The sequence below is a fragment of the Cyrtonyx montezumae genome, unplaced genomic scaffold, assembly GCF_038088225.1.
Source record: "Cyrtonyx montezumae isolate F1298 unplaced genomic scaffold, pur_monq_1.0 scaffold_0, whole genome shotgun sequence".
In the NCBI taxonomy this organism is placed as follows: domain Eukaryota; kingdom Metazoa; phylum Chordata; class Aves; order Galliformes; family Odontophoridae; genus Cyrtonyx; species Cyrtonyx montezumae.
Genome location: NW_027071824.1, coordinates 24,097,890 through 24,113,715, shown reverse-complemented (window position 1 = coordinate 24,113,715; position 15,826 = coordinate 24,097,890). Strand labels below are relative to the sequence as shown.

The 15,826-nt window shown below is 35.8% G+C and overlaps 1 protein-coding gene across 4 annotated transcripts in view; it reads right to left on the bottom strand.

Moving 5' to 3' along the window:
* ARID4B (AT-rich interaction domain 4B) overlaps positions 1-15,826 on the bottom strand; it is an 82,492-nt gene that overhangs the window by 27,593 nt on the left and 39,073 nt on the right. For 3 of the 4 annotated variants that reach the window (XM_065730185.1, XM_065730156.1, XM_065730167.1), the window contains exons 7-13: positions 14,675-14,766; positions 12,928-13,066; positions 9,019-9,098; positions 7,685-7,758; positions 6,815-6,960; positions 1,198-1,270; positions 589-683 (exon numbers count right to left, since the gene is read on the bottom strand). In XM_065730185.1, coding sequence (XP_065586257.1) covers positions 589-683; positions 1,198-1,270; positions 6,815-6,960; positions 7,685-7,758; positions 9,019-9,098; positions 12,928-13,066; positions 14,675-14,766 — 699 coding nt within the window. The remainder of the gene's footprint in view (positions 1-588; positions 684-1,197; positions 1,271-6,814; positions 6,961-7,684; positions 7,759-9,018; positions 9,099-12,927; positions 13,067-14,674; positions 14,767-15,826) is intronic. The other variant, XM_065730176.1, reaches the window with a different exon arrangement.

Here is a 15,826-nt window from a genome sequence, read left to right as displayed (position 1 = left end):
GTCAGAGCGTTGTGACAGTGTGACATGCTCATTTCTCACCACTTGTGAAGGTAAAGCAAATCTACTGTGATGCTAAGTACTACTATACAAGAGAGGATCTTGTAATCTGGCACAGTACAAACCAACCTCCTCAACCGACAGGTTAGACTTATCAAGTAGCAGCTCAACACAGTAACAGAATCTGCCTGACCAAGAATCCTCTACGTATCAACTACTGCTCCAAGACCAATGCCAGTCAGCTCTTTCCTTTACATACTGCCCAGAATAGATAAGAGCTAAGGGTCTCACATCCATCTTGAACTTAGCTTACTTGCCTTAGGGATTTTACTGAGCAGCAACTTTTCACTTTAGGGTAACAATTTTATCAGACAGACATTTCCTGAAAGCTCACAGAAACACTGAGTAGAGAATTTATTTAAATCTAACTAGTTTCTGGTTCCTATTAAAATAAATTTCCAGATCTACAGGATATCTTAGATAGCTGTTGAATTCAATTTTAATATCTGGAGCTGCTACACAAGATTTTTTTCTTTAGTGCTACTTAACATAAAACACCCCCTCTAGACTTTATAGATGTGTAATACTCACATTATCAAATCCTCCAAGCTTATGTACAAGCCTGAATAATTTGAACAGATTCAAATTTCTATATCCTAGTACAGGTCGTTTGTTAATAGGAGTCCCTGTAAAGATAGACAGTTATTAGAATGTTTTGAAATATCTTTCTGAGAGCAACATGAAATCTACACCATACATGTCACCACTCTATTAAATAGTACTGTAAATTTTCTGACCACCATGCACCTGCTGTTTATTCTTGGTGAAAACTAAAACTCAAGAGTTTAAATAACCCGTTTTGTGTATAGGTCAGTATCATAAATAAATTCATATATTTGCATTATTCCATATATAATTATTTACGCACAAAAAATGCAATTTCTCTTGCTACTTATATTACATATACGCTTTTATTTCACCCATTGAAACAACTGCATCTGAAAGTACCAGCCTAGTCCCACTAAGGGCCAGAGTTAAAAAATGGACTCATCTAAAAGAATGGGAAGCAAGAAGGGACGAATGCAGTCCCACTGTTTCCAAAAATAAACTGTAAAGTATTACTAGTTCACAGACTCAGGTCTTCGAAGTACTGCTAAGCAGTACCTCTAAGTCTAACAAGGCAAATATGTAAATGCATACCTCTGTCTTCCATGAACTTGTATAATTGCTGAAGAAAGTTCTCCCTTTCTTCAGGAAAAGGCTCTATTTCCTCCTGTTTAAAAAAAAACCAAAACACAAACATTTCACTCTTGTGAGTTACAGGCTGTCAATAAGAAAATCACTTAGGTTCAAAAGTTTAAACTTGTTTTTACTGCAGTCAGGAACAAGAAACTATACAAAGAATAACATGGCCTCAGTGTTATGCTACATGGAGTTTTATATACCACACTTTTTCAACATACATAAGACAATAACCGCAATAGCACATCTGAAGCTGGATTTTTGATGAATCACTGTTAGATATCATAAATTCCATCAATGAAGATGTATTCTCAATTTTGTTCCTTTAAACAAAGTCTGGGAGGTATCAGTATTAATGCTCAAGGGATAACAGATCTCTATTTCTTCTGCAGTTAAGCAATTTCTCAATGCTTGTATGTACTGTGCAACTTTCAGGAATGAAGTAGAAGATAAAATTGTGCCTGTACTTTCTCAGAAGTTCTAATCCACAGCACTGGCAAACCACAGCCAATGACACCGCATGCTACTGCCAAGAGGTACCAGCTGGATGCGTGCGTAGTGAGCAGGATCAGTCCCAGAACTCAAATAACAATGGATATTTTGGATATTCAGTTCATTGCACTAAGGAATCCTTGTATTAGATTTACGTAAATTAATAAAGAGTAGAGTTTCCTAACAAAGCACTAGGGTTTAATATCATTAGAAAATATCATTTGCCACAACCAGTTGCAATAAAACATTAAGCCTATAAACAAAATTCTTAAAAATGGATGAGTAAGCTACTTCAAAAGAATATGCTGAAAAGAAGTTAATTTTCCGCATTTCTTACTCACTACTACCCATAAAGCTTCCAAAATTAACTAATAAATTCTAAAACTTGTGTGCGTGCATCTTCTTTCCATGTTTTTCATCCTTCAACACCGTCCTTCTGCTAAATTAAAATTTCACGAAACATATTGTCTTTAAAGTCAGACCAAGGCAGTTGAGAAATCAGTAGAAATAGAATGCAATTATTAAACCTGACAGAAAAGGAAACAAAAAATATAGAAACTAGTAGATGGATGAAAATCAGTTTCAGGAAAGCTGAGGCATGTTTTTTCGTTGTTGCTCTACACTTTCTCTTCTCCATTAAACACACTTGGAGAATGTATTAAAGCAAACCAGCAAAAAAAAAAAACTGAACTGTTTTCACTCTGATAAAATTGTTGTCATTTAAGCAATTAAATAACAGAAGCACAATAAAAAATACTCCAGTCTCAGCCACTGCAAAGGCAATGCAAGATAAAAATCTCTGTAAGAGACATTTACAGGATAAGCATCTACCTACTACACCAGCAAAACTCAGTGCAGGCTGTTTTGATAAGCAAGGACAGGTTACATCCTCACAAGGCAGGGGCAGCAGGAGCATATAGTAATCCTTCACTGGTATGAGGAGCGATGCTGCAGCCCTGCAGCATTACAGATACATATAGACAAATTCTTGGTTAAGAAAGTTAGCACTGCTAGTAAGTAAAGGATGTAAAGGATGCAGCTTTCTACCAAACTTGAATATTATATATATTGAATATATACAAATGCTCAGACTGGAACATATAAAGACTTTTGTCATTGTTCTTTGGTTCTGCTTTTTGAGCTGAGGGAGGGATGGAGGTTTTTTTTCCTTCCTGTCATATCACATGACAAGTACTTGAATAGAACTCTTACCAGTATGCACTGGAATACGGTGAAGAGATCACGAGCACCTATTTGTCATTGAGTGAGGAATGGAGTAAAAAAAAAAAAAAAAAAACAGCAAAAAACCCAAGAGACTACTTGCCATAAGAAAGTAGTCCCACAGCATATTTAGGGGATGGAAAATGAGGAGGGAGAAAGCTTTTAACCCAACAAAGTTTTCAAGATGCAAAATGTATGCTAGGGAAACTAAAATAAAGGTGATGAGTAGGCTGAACTTAACACTGTTGCTCTTTCCTCCCTGTAAGTACTTTTCAAACAAAACGTCTTACATCTCAAACATATTAATGCAGAGAGATGTCAAAATGCCAAGTGGATATTCCTTATTAATATTCCCAATACAGCCTTCTAAGAAAGCATGCCAAGGGCGAAGCTTAAGACCTTATGTGCCTCTGAAAAAATTTATCTTTCTCAGAATCTTTAAAAAAAAAAATCAATACATACTACATACAGTAACAGTTAACTGTTAATACTCTCTGAAACATTTATGGAATCTCTTAAATGAACACTGAGTACATGACAAGGCTTCCTAGATAATGGTTTAAGGCAGATATATCGCATTCTGTCAATCTCTGCTTACTTCCAAGTTAGACAACCACAGCACTAAGTGGGTTGCTCCGCAGCCTCTAATTTGTGCCACAAAGTTATAAGAAATTGGCTTACGCATTTGATAACGAAATGCAGGAGAAAAGCAACATGCTTTAAAGCAGCACACAAAATTCACACAGTACTGTAATCCATGAGAAATGAGAGAATCCTTGTCAATCCTTTTCTGGATCCTTTTGGCTACCATCAGATTCAGAAGAGGAAAGGGAAGCACTTTTCATTCTTTCATTTACAAGAACAGAAAAGAGGGCAACTCATCTTCTCCTTAGTTGAGAATATTTGCATGTCAACTCCTATGACAGCATCCATATACAAAGCCTGAGGCAATGTATTTAAGAGCTTTTTTCTCTCTCCTTTTTTTTTTGTGTGTATTTTTGGGTCTTCTTTTTCAAGGGGGTTTCACATCCTGGAAAGAGCTAGAACTATCTGCAGGTGAATAGCAAAGATGCTCTGTAAAGAACAACCCTAGAGGTCCTGCTTAAGAAGAGATGTTGCTTGATAGCTGTGAGTTCTGAAACTGTCTCTCCAAAAAATATAAGGTCAAATATTTACAAACAGTACAGATAAAGATTGCAAGTATTTCCACCTAAAATAAGTAGCAATGGAATGACTGCTACATAATAACCATATGTTACACTGAATATGTAAAAATCCTCTTGCTCATCATGTCCATGGCTGGACACAAACCTGCTCTGGAAAAAATCAAGAACTGTGCTGAGCACATGGAAGTACACCTTGTTTCTCAACATATGAGAGTACAGACTAGACTACACAGTTTCAATCAGAGCTGGCTAAATCTCCTGAGAGCATGGAAAAGTGGCAAAGACTTTCACACACTTTTGAATCCTCCCTAAAATAAAGAAATGAAAGAAATAGCCTCATCTTCTGGTATGCCAGAGCTACAGTTTTGAAGGATTGTGTAGTCAGAAAAAGATGATAACAACCATTTATCTATCATGCCCATGGAAAGGAATTTCAGTTTACTACATTACTGTCACAGCAGCATAACAGATCGGAGAAAGAGATCTTGAATATCACCATAAAATACATGCAAAATGAAGATTCAAAAGCCTCTCTTCTAGCTTCACAGCCAGCTAGGTAAAGCTGTTTCCACCAACTGTCTTCTATCCTCTTTTTTGTTTTTTCTGGACCAAAAGTTAGGAAGGAATAACGGATAATTAGACAACCAACCATAAGACAAGACTCCATATTTCCAGTACAAAAGTGAGAACAAAGGTGAAAGAGGAGTGCATGGACGCCATGCTTTGATTGAAAAGTTCTGCTTCTTTACATCAGGGTAGCTAGAGAAATAGCTTTGTAGTACAGCAATTCTTCAGTAGAAAAGGATAAAAGAGAGGAACAACAACTCAGATTTCTTGGTAGTTATTTAAAAGTCTCAAAATCTCTTATCTTTCCTTTTCACTACTAGAAAACCAGTGGATTCCGCTTTCTGAGTTAAAAGTGAGCAGTGAAAGATCAATGGAAGCTACTTGCAATTTTGCTTTATAAAAGAATCTACATTCATAGGCCTGACATAGAAATTTGAGAGCATTAAACAGTGAGAGAGGAGGACACTGTGACAGACACACAGGAAAGAAAGAGAAAACAGAACCACGCCAACCTAGTTTGGCTTACTTTTTGCTAAGTGGTAAGAGCACAGGTCAGGAACAACAGCTCAGAGATGCGACCTCAGATGAGGCCGCTGTATAAAAGGTAGCAAGCTTCCCTGTGTCTTGAAACAGGTGCTAAGCCACATATTTACTGAGGTAATAGTTCTACAGTCAGTAGAAAAATTTATCATCACTTGAGTGTGTAATTATTTACAGTAATGCTAAAATCATACACAAATCTTATTACATTACCACAAAAGGAAACTATGCTCTTCTGCACGATACAACACACTCACCAACAACATCATTATAGAAAGACAATGTATTATTTAGAGGGAGAGTGATCTAAGAAACTGGATACCCAACTGGGCCACAACTGACACTTGCTCCGAGAAACCTGATGCTCTGCACTGGTGAAAAAGAAATCCTTTGCCTTTCAATACTGAAACAGTACTATGCAAAGAAAATAGATATTTTCAGAGCAAAGAGAAAGAGTTCATAGAAACACAGAATGTCTTGGTTTGGAAGGGACCTCAAAGATCACCTAGTTGAAACCCCTCTGCCACAGGCAGGGCTGCCAACCATTAAGATATGAAGAATGTATCTTATACACATGCAGTCTTGTAAAATGCATCAGCCAAATATGCCTTTATCAACATTAATGATCTCACATACTCAAAAAGCAACAGTTTTATCAAAGAACAGGATGCTTGTGAAGTTAAATAAGGGTTTGGACACCTCAGAAACTTCTGAGGATGACTTCACTGATATTTACAGTACATTTCCTACTCATACGGAGAAAAGCAAATCTCCACAAAGATTTTAAACAGATATATCATTCATGCATCCTCTGAACCAACCAATTCTTTTCTTCAAGGGAACCTGAAGGAAACCCAAGGAGAAGGCATATGCCTACTGAGAAATGCCTTCCACTTTCGCTGATAGTGACTGTAAGGTAGTAGACAGATGAAAAGAAAAAAAATAATTCTGTAAACAGTAGTGCTGAACTCTGAAATTAAACCAGACACTTGGGTAGATGCTAGGTACGTTCTGAAGTTTTGTTTTAAAGTAGTCAAAACACACCGCACACCCTTCACCAGGATACTCATTTAGCTGTTTGCTTTTAAAACACATACCTTCCCAGATGGAGAACAGTTTGACTTCTAATAGGTAGTGGGTAAGTTTATTTAGAAATACACATAGTAAAAGAAAGAAAGGTTTACTTAAGAGCAATATGAATGTGAGAGCACACACCAGTATCTACCCTTCATCCTGCTTGGTCTCTCACAAGGTACTTCTGCGGCTGCATTAAGATCAGCACAGGAAAGATTCTAAAACAGAATCTCAGAATCTGAGTTTAAACTTTTTTTTTTTTTTTTTAATTCCCAGTGACAGAGGCTACTGACTACACATCTTTTGCTTAGTAATTCAAAGATTTGTTAAGACCTCCACGCTGATATTTTCACATTAATTTTTGTTAAACAGAGATTTTAAAAGCTGAGAAGCCCAACTGTTGCCTGTGTTATGATGTTATATACTGTCAAATATTAAGAACTAAAAAAAAAAATCAGTCTTGATAATTCATATCACTTGTTTATCTATGCTACTTGCACAGTAACTTCACTTGCCTCTTCCTCACTGCTGTTATCCTCTTTTTCTTTTTCATCTTCCTCCTCCTCCTCAGCTTCACTGCTGGAGCTGTCTTCTTTCAACTCTGTTTTCCAGTTACTAGGAACAGTTTTGTTTTTACGGAATTCAAGAGCCTGGTCAAAAGCTGTAAGAGGACCAGAATTTGTTAGCACTGAAGGAAAAATGGATTTCACCAGATGTTTTAATCAAATAAAGTGGCTGCAGGGAAGCAAAGACTGCTAATTACCTATTTCACCCCAAATTCAAAGAACCTCAACCAAATCTCTGTGTTGTCCACCTTTACTCATCTTATCCAGCCAAACTCGCCTCATCTTCCTCATACATCAAATTATTCAGAGTTATTATTAGGATTATAAATATTTAATTGAGAATTCCTTCACTAATGAGTTTACACTGTGGTTTATGCACATTAAGGAAAGAGGAAAAGGAGGAGGAAATATTTCCAATCCCATTTTAGATTTTAAATCACACAAACTTCAACTTTTAAATGAATTTGTTCTTCCAGTCTCTTGAGTGTATGAAGGTGATTTTCTCAGACCTATCAGGAGTACTGTGATAAGAATAATTCTATTAAAGTGTAACACAAAGACCAAATAGTAAATAACTTATAAAGCTAGCAAGCACTGTACAATTACATCCTCTGATACATCTACATTTAAAACAAGTGGAAGACAGGATTCTTTTTGTTGTTTGATATTTAAGGTTTTCAGCAGTGCTTATGCTCAAGATACATAGGATCCTTCCCTGAAACAATTTTAGCATTTTTAAGAATCAATCTATCACAAAGTTGGTATGACTTGCATAAGATAAACAGGTGCATGCATTTTCTCTTTAAAAATTATTTTTACCTTGTTTTAACAGGGCATCAGGCTTTGGTGAAGTTTCACTAATTTCCCGAACATCTTTTCTTGGCACAGAAACACTAAATAATTCAAAAAGCATCCAAGAAATATTATTAAATATACATATATATATTAAGTATTTCAAAGCTGAAATAACACTACAATGCACAGCTGATCACTAATATCATAACAGTTACTAACAATACAGATGAGGAATACGAATGATATGCAAGCAATTGCATCATATAGCAGTCTGGTATGGTATTAACCAGATAGTGGATTAAAACAAAAACTTTGACATAAGTGTGGCTATAGCACATAATCTATTCCATACATGTTGAAGAAAATTTTCTCCTTCCACTACAGTCTCTCAAATCTGCCCAAAATGTATTTTCTTAGAGAAAAACCTCACGTTAGCTTAGCAAGTAACTACTCACCTATGAACCCCTCCCCCACATAAAACCTAAATGTGTATTAACATACCATGTACAAAATACTTCAGATTAAAAAACAAAGCACTTTTTAATTTCTGCTGTTTCTAGATTCTAATAAGCTGATCGAAACAGCAGCTTGAACTGGGGGGAGGGTGGAGGTGCACACTTGCCTGCACACATTTATACATGTTTGTCCAGTGACATGCACTGAATGCAAGAGTAACTGACAAATGGAACCAGAAAGCAATAGCCTAGACTTACTAAATAACTAAACTACAGTTCAATCATTAAATATGTCACTGTCTTTTCTGCAAAAGAATTCTCCTACACTGAGCTAAGCCAAATAAACAGCTGCAGCTTTTAAAACGAAAAACTAGAAGCAGGAAAGACAATACTATTGACAGTCAAACTTCCCTCTGACTGTTGTGAGCTGAACACAAAGTTCTCATTCCTACTGTGAGCTTCATACAAAATGGTTTTCTAGGTTTCTTTCTTTCCTTGAATACTGTCACAGTTCTTTACAGAGAACACTGTAATATGCAGCTGTAGTCTATACTGACACAAACATTTACCCTTTTACCTCAAAAAAATCCTGTGTGCATTTGTATACAACACATACACACACCTTCTAATGACTGGACAAGCACATGGCCCTATCTCTGAAAAGCAGTGCTCTGCTCTAACCAGAGCAAGAAAGAAAAAAGGGTTGTTTACCACAGTTGTAATAATTATTAATACTAACAAAGTTCAAGGCTAATTTTGCCACTATATAGGCTATTCACAGTTTTTTAAACATGAGAAAAATCTTCATAGAAACTTTCTGAATTGCTATTAGTACTTCATTCACTATCATTCACATGACTGGTACACACATTATTAATTATCAAAATATACATTCTTACTTACAATTTGCCATCCTTAAAAGAACGAACAAGAATATTGTCTTTTTTCACTGCAATATCATCACTGCAGTCTGGACAGACCACCTGAAAAGAGATTACAAATGCAAAGTTTAGAGAGAGAAAGGAGCAACAAGAGAACAGTAGCATTTACCAAAGCTTATCACCAGCAACACTGCAATGAGAGCAATTGAAATTCCTCAAAATGCAGGAGCAACAGCTCTCTACTGAAATTACTCAATATAGAGGTCCACACTTGCTGCCTGAAGGAATCAACCTCCTGACAAACTCTAAGTACGTGTCATGTCACTACAGCTGATTTTACTCCTCATCCTAAAAGGGCTAATCTCTCAACAAACACTGCCATCAGTGATCTCTTCTAAAAATATCCATAAATTGCAAAAATGTCATAACTCACAGTTTCAGAGGGGAAAAAAAATAAATTAAAAATCAACAAATCTCTCCCCACATAATTTTATAAAGAATCATGGAATCCTTTGAGTTCAAAGAGATCTTTAAAAGCCATATGGTCCAACCACCCTGCAGTAACATGAACTAACCTATAGCTAGATCAGGTTGCTCAGGTCATGCCCCATGCAGTCTGGCCTTGAATGTCTCATAAGCTACCTACTAGGAGTTAAAAACGTCTCATGTACAAGTGTTACAGTAAACTCTTTAATTCAAGAAATAGATTTATTAAGTCTAGCCTAGCACTGAGCATCTTTAGCTTGTTGCTACTTTAAAAGGTACTTGGATCTTTTTTAAATTAATTACTTGTGTACTAACTTAAAAGTTGAGAAATTTGATAACATGTACATTATTCATTGACATTCCACACTTACAGAACATGAAAGTGCCCCTTTCCATCACTTTTCTCTCAAAACTTGAACTGCTTCCAGAAAGAAAACTCTGGTTGCTATGAAGTCCCAAGGAGCAGAAAATGACTGCAGCTCTAATTTAGTTCTGGTAAACTCCTCTTCTCTTAGACCAGTTGCCTGCAGTCCTACTTATTCCATCAAACACAAAGATGCTGCATAACACAAGGTTGTCTTTCTCATTATGTAGGTCATTAGCTATACAGTGTTATAGAAGTTAAAGTCAAAAGCTCCAATCGATATATTTATCATACCGCACGGGTTAAACATGCTTCTCAAGAGAAGTAAAACTTGGCAGTGCAAGTCTCTAAATTCAATGTGTTTCACAATCTCCAGAGAAAGTACTATATAAAAACTGCAACTTTCTACTTAAAATGCAGTCTGAGATACAGTTTGCAGGAATGCATTAGTATCAAGGAAAATAAACCAATAATCATTTCCCATTTGAAACAGACAATATCCGAGCTCTCTAAAGATCAAAAAGTTGGTCTGGCTTCAGCTACTGGTTTTCCAGCAGCCCCAAGGTCAGAAATCCATTCACTGGTTGGCAAACAGCTTACTACAATCTCATCTAGTGCCTTACACACAATGGCATCACCTCAATTTTGCCTGAATCAAGTCGTCTTGATTTCCTTGCAAAAAGTCCACTGTATTTACAGAAGGATGAGAGATGACCCTATGTAAGTTCAGTTTTCTGAAAACACTGTGAAAAGATTTTCTAACAGTAACTTACAAGAGCCTTTAAGTACATGTTCTAACCAAGTAATACTATAAAGCTTACCAACCACACTACCTAACAGGAGAAGCAACTGCCAGGCCTTTTTCTTTATTTTGAGTACAATTAGCCATCGTTCTTGAAAAACATCAACCAAACTAAAAAACAATAAAACTAAACACACTTAGGATTAAACCAATACAATCGGACACTGAGTCCTAAAAACAAAAAAGCAATTAACATAAAGCTCTACAGTTCAGACCTCTGTAAATTATAATCTACCCGGCTGCAGCCAAAGCAGTTCCACTACTAATCTCAGCTGTTCATTGCTGTTAAAGTTTAGACTCATCTCTGAACTTCCCACATAAATCAATTTGCTCAAAGTACTCCACTTGTTGTACTCCATTTGTTTCAACAGAAACTGTATACAGCATCGTTAATAATAAAGCGAAGGATTTTGGAGATGCATATTCCTCAGCACATTAGGCCTGCATTTTCAGTTCATTATTCATAAAATTACAGTCAGCCATGCTATACAGTTTAAGCAAAACTGCTCAGAAAGAAAATAAAATTACTGTTGATGAAGTACAAGTAATCACTTAAAAGATGAAAGAACAGAACATCACAGCTATAATAGGGGGAAGAAGCTACTTGGAGAATAAACTCTATTATTTGATATAACCTTTGAGGTTAAATACAATATAATGTTTACTTGCAGAACTGCAAACCTGATTACTGAAGCAACAGTAGAATAAGCTACTACAGACTTAACAAGCTGCACCCTCCAACTTGATCCCTCTACTGCTTCTCATTTAATAATGAAACTTTCTACATAGAACAAGCTACTCCAACCTCCAAATGAAAACTGAAGAAATAACAGCAAGCATTTTTGTAAATCTTGGAAGGATGAGTAACAGAGCTTGGTTAATTTATAAAGTCTGACCCACAGCTATCCTAACTATCCATTCTACCCCAGGCAAGCAAAACATCTACCAGAGTCTACACTGGAAAGTGCTGTCAATTCTGTAGACCATACAAGGCCTAACAACAGCATGAGAAAAAGCAGGTCAGCAAACTGACCTGTTCGCAGAGTATAACTGCAGCACAGTTATCAACAGAAGGTAGGTGGCACTGTATCAAATTTGATGACAGCTTTCCATAAAGGAACAGCTCAGTTTTATTGTCTGCTAATGAAAAGAAGTGTTTAACTGTTCAAGAAGCGTTTAGATGAAATGCTAAGGGATTTGATTTAGTAGTTGGGTAGGGATAGCAATAGGAGGATGGTTGGACTAGATGATCTTGTAGGTCCTTTCCAACCTAATGAACCTATGAACCTATAAAAATTTTCTTGCAGCTATCTTTCATCAGCAGGGTTATCTCCTTGCCGTATATACTGCCATCTCCTTTGCTGTAGAGGAGACTGCAATGACTCATCCTCACCCACCAACTCTTTCAAAACGAATCAGTTTGGAAAGCCTCTGGACTACATTACAAGACACAGGAGGCGATGACTAGAAAGGTGCAACTGAGAGATACTGTACATGCTACCAAGAGTCAAAGAAGCATTTCAAAGGCTGAGGAAGTCTTCTTGAAATTCAATAAAATCACTATCAGCACTGCCAAGGAGAAACTATTCAAGCATTTCAAATTAATAAGCTATAAATTTAAAAAAGAATGTTAATTTCCAAATATGTAAGTCCATCCATTCATATGCAATCCCTAGACTAACATTCATACATATTGTTAGAAATTTGCTTTTTTTTTTAAAAAAAAGCATATTTAAACCAAAATAAAGGCAGATTAAACAGATTTGTAGTAGAAGACTACAGCATTATTTTAAACTAATTTTTTGACAATTATCTACCACAGGCTAGAAACTAAAAATATTTGCTTTTATTATCAATTATCTTCACATCAGAACTAGAAAATCCATGTCTACTTAATCACTAAGCTTTCTCTCTGCACTTGTAACATTTTCTCTCTTGATACTGCTACTGCAGAAAAATGATATACTACAGCACAGGTTGAAAGCCTTCCAGTACTAGCTTGGTAGTAATACTCAACCACTGCCAAGCTAGAAATAGGTCAATGAGCTCTGACTGTTCAGAAAAACTACACAAAATCATTGCTAACACGGCTTTAAACAAACATTTACATACACAATGCTTCCTATGAATACTATGGCATTCAAACTTTAACATATCAAGTTCTATTAACAACGTGGATAAATACGCTGAAAAGGAAAAAAAAAGCCACAACAAAATCCACCTTTCTTTGCTGTCTAGCAATGCATGAAACTTTAAAAAATTGAAGATAAAATTCTTACCAAGGCTGGAAACCACAGAGTTTTCTTTTTATCCACACTGAAGCAATCCACACACACAACTTTTCCTAGTAACTCATCACTCTGTTTCCTATCATCTTCATCTTCATCGCTGGAAGAGGATGAAGATTCTTCTTCAGGACTGAACAATAGAAAAAGACTTAAAACTCAACCACTCAAATCTCTTGCCTGCTATAATTACAAGTGATACAAAGCTAGTCAAAAATAGAATAAAAGTGACTTGAACTGAACATCAAGTATTTTAAAAATAATGAATAGTAACATTTTATGTCCTCATAAATGTAGTTATAAATAAAAGATACAGTAACTAGACCATTACAAACTCAACAATGCATACCTACAAGTAATACCTGCCAAAAAAACAACAACACAGAAGAACAATTCACATGCACACAGAAGAATAGAAATGCAGTCAGAATGTTCAAAAAATCTTAATTCTGCCTCAGTGAAACACTGTTCATAAATACAGTGGCAGTTGTTTTGAACCAACTTTAATTTAAACTGATTAATCTCTCTATGGTTTTATTTCAACAGCCATAGTCTGTAAGCCTGATGTTGTCTTCCATACAGAACAGAAAGCTATTTTAAGAGAACAAATCTCCAAATCTCTGAAGAAAACCAGCTACCAGGATAAACAGCAAAGAGCGAAAAAAAAGTCTCTTCATCCCAAAATAGCTCTTCAAAAAATCTGCACTGATACGTTTCAATAACTGTTTAAATGTCACACAGAACAAAGTGCAGGAATGTAAGTAGATAGGCAAAGGTGCAAACGTTATTTTAATTATAAAAGGAGAATAAAGTCAAGGAAAAGAGAAAGCCAGGGCTACCTTGGAAAGATCATAATCTAGCTGAGCTTACCATCATCTGTACAATTTGTCTTTTTTACTCAGTTCAGTCACTATGAACCATAAGATAAAAATAAGTGTGCTCTTTCTGCCATAACAACATCCTGGATTGTTAGGGAAACAGAGGAGAAAACAACTCATACACCAATGAGGCTGCAGTCATTTTTGCTGTGGTATGTGCCAGGCTTGTCTTTTGCCTTCATTATATTACAGTAGTAAAAAAAACAAACATTCAAGAAAGTTTCTACTACACGGCAATATTTAGTATCAATTATTACAAAAAAGACAAAGCATTAAGGGATAATTGAAGCATTCTAACTCCTTCCCCATCCTTGTCATTACTACCTCAAAACTGAAAAAAAAAGTAATAATAATTAGTATTTCTAATGTTGCTTCAAGTTCACAACTACTATGAATTCTAGCACCCAGGAAATCAAGTCACTACTCTTGACCTTGATTTTTCTATCAATAATCTTTGCTGCAAACCACAATACTGTTCATCTATTTCTAAAAGCTCTTCAGAGACCCTGTTATAGGAAACCAAAAGACTACATGAGGTTTCCAGTGCCTCCTACAAACACTTCAAGTCATCTAAACAAAGACTGTTATAATGGTTTTAGCTCAAGACCAATAGTCAAAGCCCACTTGTCAATACCAGCCATCATATTAAATACTGATAACATGAAGATGATGTAATTCTTCCATGCAGCAACACAGGAAAAACTGACTTTCAGTCGGAGCACTGAACAACACTTCGTACAGCTTGCTGGGTTGTGGCGGTTTTTCTTTTTCTGTTTTTTGTTTTTTTAATCTGAACATAAAACAACTAATAAAAAGACATACTTAGAGCTTCACAGTTGAATAAAAACACAGATTAAACTTACATATGATTGGATCTCCTTCCCCTGTTTGTTTTCTTTCCTATAACAGGAGTCCCAAAGTGTTCAGGATTTGTGAGTGGAAGCTGATCTAAAGTCTGTTGAAATTAAAAAAAATAAATAAATAAAAATAAAACAACCATGCATATAGATACACAAGAACTGTGTAAATAATTGTCCACCATATAAGTTTGTATTACCCAGAAAAATTAGATTTTGTCAGCACAGACTGCCTTGTAAAGAGCTTCGACAGATGTCACTGCTTTAATGTATAAAACAGTTCTGTGTGCTGTGGGGCTTTTTTGTGTGTGCATTTGTGTGCTTGTTCCTTTTTAAGTACTCCTTTTCCCTTGTATAAAAACAAAATTAATTTTCATCCAACACACACAAACATCCTACCATAGTCCTGCCTTTGGACCACATAAAGTCAGACAATGGAGTATGAGGTATTCTGCTGACTTGGGATACTCCATCTCTACAGGATGAATTTTCTTCCTCTGCCCTACCACCAAACTAAATACTGAATCATCTACTTTAGAAATGGACAAAGGCCTCCCTATAAAATGAAACAGAGATAACCCAGTAGCAGTAAACGACCTATTTTTTGTTAGTTAATCAGTTTGATATGGGACACATTCTAAAACAATTTTAAAATTGATCCAATACCAGGTATTAGGAACAAAACAAGACGTTTGAAAACTTTCTCAGGTCAGCAGGACCAACACATCAACACAAGCTCCTCAAGGACCTCCAGTATTTTCAAGGTTGCTTTTACCTATTCAAAAGGTAATTTCAATTTAAAGGAATTGCTCCAAATTAGAAGGCTGCTGGTATACATGCTTTGCTTGTTTTCGTTTCAGATGTGTCTTTTTTCTTTCTTGGAAAGCAGACATCATCCAAAGTAAACACATTCCTCCAGATCATATCTTTGATTTGTTTGAATGATCTTTCAAGTTGATCGGCTATCACAAAATAGTTTCATCACTTACTTAAAACACAACAGCAATGATGTCTAAAGATGTATATTAATTTATTTTGCTTTCTCTATGATCCATAACCCATGGGTCATTAGTAACGTAGAAGTGACAAACATGAAACATTAATTTTATTCATCAACTTATAAAGTTTAGTGAAATCCAGCTATATTCCCAGGTTTTA